The sequence below is a fragment of the Schistocerca nitens genome, chromosome 8, assembly GCF_023898315.1.
Source record: "Schistocerca nitens isolate TAMUIC-IGC-003100 chromosome 8, iqSchNite1.1, whole genome shotgun sequence".
Taxonomy (NCBI): domain Eukaryota; kingdom Metazoa; phylum Arthropoda; class Insecta; order Orthoptera; family Acrididae; genus Schistocerca; species Schistocerca nitens.
The window spans coordinates 34,570,644-34,576,643 of NC_064621.1; the positions used below are offsets into that span (position 1 = coordinate 34,570,644).

Consider the following 6,000-nt stretch of genomic DNA (forward strand, 5'->3'; position numbering starts at 1 on the left):
ATTCCTTAAGATCTCATTTAAATTGGTCCAAATACTGGTTTGAAGTTGAAATCTACATCAGCTTATTCCCCACAGTCAGTAGTCATACCATGTATTGGACAGACAATTTTTTATCGCCATAAATATTAATATAAATATTAATTGTTGTTTCCATTGACACCTCTGTTACCTCCATTACTTTATGCACTTTTGTTTGGTGATCAGAGGGGATCGTGACATGGACATTTTCAATGAATTCTATTGAAACCATACCCACTGGGCACTGTGACTGGTCTTCATAAAAAAACTAATGTCTGACCATGTTTCACCAATATCTAACTGGCAAAGGGTCACTATAAATAGTATCCAATTTTACTTATCTGGCCTTTTCCCATCCACAGTTATATAACTGAATATACTCTAGTTTTTTCATCTTGATGAAAACCATGTAGAACAGCATAGTGAAAGTGCTGTTAAATCCAAAACAAACTTATAATGAAGGGTCATTTTTATTGTAGTGTTAATTACAGATGGCAACACATGATGGTAACACCAACATGTGCCTGTTGTCCACACCATATTGTCTACACGGGGTTAATAAATTAATACTAACTACAGCTGGCACTTAAAAGGGTTAAATAATTATTTATACCTGAACTAACAATGAGTTGTCACAATATTATCCCACATGACGTGGAAGAACGAAATATGCAAAGTAGCCTAACTTAAGTATACCACAAGATGGTAATTAGGGACAATAGTCTGATCATAAAGGTAACCGTATTCCTCTCTTACAGGTGGTCATGGACATGTGGCTATTGGAAGAGCTTCACATTTATAAAGGACAGAAAAGCAAAATGAGTCATGTATGAAGCTGAAGAAGATACACATGAAATCATTAATAGAGATCCAGAACAAATCAACACTGCTAAGGTCTCCTAAAATGACAAAAGGACAGGGAAGCTTATTAGTGAGAGGGATCACAGTTTGGCAATTTACTGACTAACACAATCGCAAATACACAGAGTATGTTTTCCTAGGGATGTATACCATTATAGAAACAGTTTGTAATGGAATGGCATGCTTGAATAATAAACATAACTACTCTACACCTTCTACAATACACATTCTTTCACTGGAAGAAGTATCCATGCTAAGATGAATATCTCTTGTATCAGACACATGGGTCTTACCTCTACCAGCAGTTTAACAAACCAAAGTAGTAATGTCACCATGATATCTGTGAAGATTGAAGTCATCTTCCTCTTTCTATTTGGCTGCAGATTCTGGACGAGATGGATTACTTTCTGGCTCCTTTATGCAGCAAAAAATTCCTACTTTGCGACAATTCCTATCAGACAGCACCATTGTTATGTTGTATAGCTGCTCAGAAGCTGCTGTCTTAGGCGTTATGAAGCATGTGCCGATGCATTGTACCGATCATTAGACCTTAATTTCTGTTCCTACATTTGCATAAATTTTGAAGGAAGATTAGGGTTTAATTTCTTATTGACAATGAGGACACAGGAAACAGAGTATCAGTTCAGATTGAGGGAAGGATGAGTATACAGATTGCCTGTATCCTTCCGAGAAACTACTGTGGCAACTGCTTTAAATGATTTAAGGAACCATGGAAAATCTAAATCTGGATGATCTGACATGGATTTGAATCCTCCTCAATGTGAGTCCACTGTTCTAATCATTGCACCACAATTCTCATCATTAATCTTGATTTCATTGAACAAAACTGATCACCAAAAAAGGGACTACACTATAGCATCCAAACAGAAGCAACATTCTTATGATTATATCTAAAAATTTAACTTCATCAAACTACACATGCAAAAACATTATGTACGATTTTTTGATAATCTGATGTTAGCTACTACCCAAAATAGCAAATCAGGGAAACCCAGAAAAGTGAAAATAAGTGTAAGAAGAAAAACCATGAAATTACAACAGCTTAAATAATAGAAACTGTGACAGGCTCACAGGAAGAATGAGAAATCACTGTTCACGATTCCCTACATTTCTATGCAATGTATAACTACTAAATGATATACACAGAAAGATGCTGTACTATAAGCTTTATTAATTTCTATATACAGTTAGAATTATATGGTGAACATATATTTATAGACAAATCCAGGTCTTCGATTCTTCTCACTGTCAACCACAGCTTCAAAAAGAATGAAAACTCATAAAGAGCTATCATAATAATATGTAACATAGAGAGACAAAATTCATTTTGCCACTTTTCTTTGAATTAAAAATTCTGAACCTTCTGTGCTTGTGACACCCATGAAACAGGGTCAACGGCAGCATCCGATTCCACCTGTCTGCTTTGACCCATGAGGTAATGGTGTTGTGGTGTGTGACGTCTGTACGGTGTGGAGTTTCTGAGGTGGTTGTGTTTACAGATGTCGTGTTGTTGTATTTGATGGTGCCCTCTGATGGTGCTTGTGTACATTCATAGTTTAACGTGTCATATTGGGTGCATTTGGGATTTTGTTGTGATCACATTAACATGGTTTTGAGTTTAGGTAGTTGGTGTGGTAAGGTGGATTGTGGAAGTATTTACAGTGAATTATTAAGTTTTTTTGTTTATGTGCTTGGCATTTTGTTAGGTTTATTAGTTTGGGGTTTGTAGTACAAAAAGAAGCCTAATTCATTTAATTACTTTTTTTTTAGATATGGGCATGAAAGTGAAGTTCACAAGTGTATCATTATGTTCTGTGATGGGTGATGATATGATGTCTATCATACATTTTCTGCAGATGTTCAGTCGTATTGCTGAATATGCTCAGTGTCATGTTTGTGGCAACAACATGAGGTTGACAAGACTTCTGGCAGCTCAAACCAGGAACACGCATATGTGGCATTGTTGGTGTGATAATATCTGGTGGTTGATAAGATGCAGTACCTCCTTGGAAAAATCTAGGTTGGCTATCACGGAGATTGTCTTGCTCACTTGTTATTTTTGTTATTGGTGCTCTATAATTTTTTGTGCACATGAGACTGGTGAGAGTGAGAGAATTGTTTTAGACTGGTTTTTATTTTTGATTAGAGGTTTGTTCGAGTATGTCAGGTATAGTGGGAAGTTGGGTGGATTGGGTGTGGTTGTTGAAATTGATGAACACGGTTTGGTAAGAGGAAGTATGGTAGGCGCAGTTCTTGGGTTGGTTTGTGGGTATGGCGGGTGTTATTTTGGGGAAGGAGAGGTGGGTGTGCTGATTGTGTTTTTAGGGCCTTGCAGGGTTGTAGTGTAAGGGAACTAGTGGGTCTGATTGAGGAATATATTGAGGAAGGTATTACTACCATTTCTCATGCATTTTCGTCTTAAAGGGGTTTGGGGAAGAGGGGTTATAATCATTTAGTAGTTAATCACAGTATTGAGTTTAAGGATTATGAAACTGAGGCTTGTACTAACATAACAGACGGGTTTTTGGGAGAAATTTAAATCAGTTATAAGGAGGGGGAAGAGGTGCTCTTCCAAACTACAATATCTTTTAGATGATTATTGCTGGCGGAAGTGTGTCCCTGGGAATTATTGTATTTTTTCTGATGGCTATGGGGGGGATGTACAGGCCAAGGGTGGTGAGTTTAGGGCTTTAGGTGTGTGTGGGTGTTGAGGAGTGGGGCGGTGTGGTATTGGTTGTGGGGTTTATGGTGCAGGTTATGGGTTGGGGAGGTTGTTTAGAGATGATGTTTGTTCATTGTTTTTTTTTTTTTTTTTTTTTCTGGGGGTGTTATTGGGTGAAAAGGGCTTGGTTTATGGGTGGCAGGTATTTTGGAAGACTGTTTTGTTTTGTTTTGTATGTGTATGTGTGTGTGTGTGTGTGTGTGTGTGAGAGAGAGAGAGAGAGAGAGAGAGAGAGAGAGAGAGAGAGAGAGAGAGAGGGGGGGGGGTCGGCTTTGTTTTAATTGATGTGGTTGATATGGGATATTCGTGTTTTTGAGTTCTTGAGATTTTCGCCCCACTTTTCGGAGTTGTAGGTGTTGGTTTATTGGCATTGGTTGAGCTATATAGGTCAAGGGAAATGTTAAATTCCATTTTTTGTAGTTCTAGAGGTCTGGTTTCTGGTTTGAAAGCTATGGTTTAGCTTTATAGGTCAAAGGACATGTCCAGTTCCTGTGGATTTGTTGGCTTAGCTGACTATTGTAATTTAATTTTTTTTAATAATATGGGTTTTGGGATCGTGCAGTGTTTTCTTTATTGTTGTATATTTAGCTTGCGGTTGTCCCATAGTCTCATTTTGTTTTTAGAGAGAGACATTATGGTGTCCTCTTTTTTCGCATTTTTGGCCTATCTATGTAGTGACGTCCTTTTGATATTTTGTATATGCTGGAAGTAGCCGTTTCCAACATACTAATGGCGTCGTGGACCAAAGCAAACGGGTGGAATCGGACGCTTCTGTAATGCCCATGAAACAATACTCTGTCTTTGAGAACATTTAGCAACATCCAGTACATATCAGCAAAACAGTTCAGTGTATAGTCATAAAACTTGAAACTACGATAAAATTAGTATCTCCCTAATGGGAAACTTCTGCGGTCCTTCCCTTTAGTAAAGACAGAAAGCCTATTGAGAAAAGTTGGCGTTATTTCCGATGGCTCACTGATTTTATTTGGCAAGTGAACTCCTCAACAAATGTGGTGGTATTTTTATAATATAAAATTATGTCATATTACCTTAAAACACTTTCGTACAAATTTAATGTCTAGCTTATTGTCTACAGGGATCACGTTATAAATTCCATTAATACATATAAATTCCATTAATATACATTTTAAATTCTGTCTTGGTTACGGACTTGGCTTAGAAATGTATGTCACACAATACAAAAGATAAAAAGCAAGTAACATTGAAATACATTTCTATATAAACACGTCGCTGATGGCATTAATTCGAGCTAAGATGCGTTACCACTAAAACGAAAATAATACGAATCGTTCTTCTACTCAGTTGTTATACTTGCTGTCCTGGATAGAACCACTGAATGTGCTTTCCCTCTGTTATAGTGTGGATGAGGGGACGGGGGAGGGCCTGTGAAAACGATGATGATTCTGCATGAGCAAGACCAGTTAAAGGCGATAAGGGGAGTTCTTAATATAAGACTTCATTAATTTTATTAGTAACAACACTTCAAATAATATGGCAGACGGGGGCATTCATAACCAAAAGTGTTTTGCTTTTTCTAAAGCTATTTTCACAAACTAGTCACGTTCGGCGATTTATTTGCAATATTTAGGTTACAATCGTGCAATATCTTAATTTACGTGTGATATGTGATACAAATGTTCCTACCTGAAGAGAGGGCATAAATAGTAGATTTTTCTACAGACGCCTTAATATTGTCGTCGCAAAGAAATCGTTTTGATGTCTTCGCACTAAAATAACCTCTACTTGTATATAATTTAAGCCGTTTGATAACGATCATATTAGGAAATTCAAGTTCCAAGGTGCTACCTGAAGCTCAGTAACCTTAAATTCTCTTTACTTTTATTCTTCATCACACTTGTACCACGGATGCCATATCAATACAGCACGTCTAATGCGTATTACACGTGCGATATGTTTACTGTGTACAGTGTTGAGTGTTTACAATTCTAAACCAAAGATTTGTATTTTCCATAGATGATAGTGCCAAAATATATCTTTTTTCTCCGAAACTATTATCGGTTGTCTGAGAATGAAACGCTGTTGGACTGGTCTACTGGAGATCTACGACACTTCCAGCAGAAAATTCTATAGTTGCGTTTAAGAAAAAAGCTAAGTTGATACTGATACGTATATAAATGATATAGTCGAGACAACTTGTCACTTAGTGAGGTCTTTTGGTAGGTGCTCTTCCAAACTGCAATATCTTTTAGATGATTATTGCTGGCGGAAGTGTGTCCCTAGGAATTATTGTATTTTTTGTGAGGGCTATGGGGAGGATATACAGGCCAAGGGAAAAAAACGAGGAACAGAAAGACCGATTAAAACTACCCAGACAGTGGTAACTTAAGGGAGCGTAG

At 37.2% G+C, this 6,000-nt stretch overlaps 1 protein-coding gene across 3 annotated transcripts in view; it reads right to left on the reverse strand.

Annotated features, from left to right (window-relative positions):
* The window catches only part of LOC126198961 (tRNA modification GTPase GTPBP3, mitochondrial), a 145,501-nt gene extending 139,927 nt beyond the window's left edge, over nt 1-5,574 (reverse strand). For all 3 annotated transcript variants that reach the window (XM_049935611.1, XM_049935610.1, XM_049935609.1), the window contains exon 1: nt 5,288-5,574. In XM_049935611.1, the coding sequence (XP_049791568.1) occupies nt 5,288-5,420 (133 nt within the window). In that variant the 5' untranslated portion in view covers nt 5,421-5,574. The remainder of the gene's footprint in view (nt 1-5,287) is intronic.
* Nucleotides 5,575-6,000: the final 426 nt, after the last annotated feature.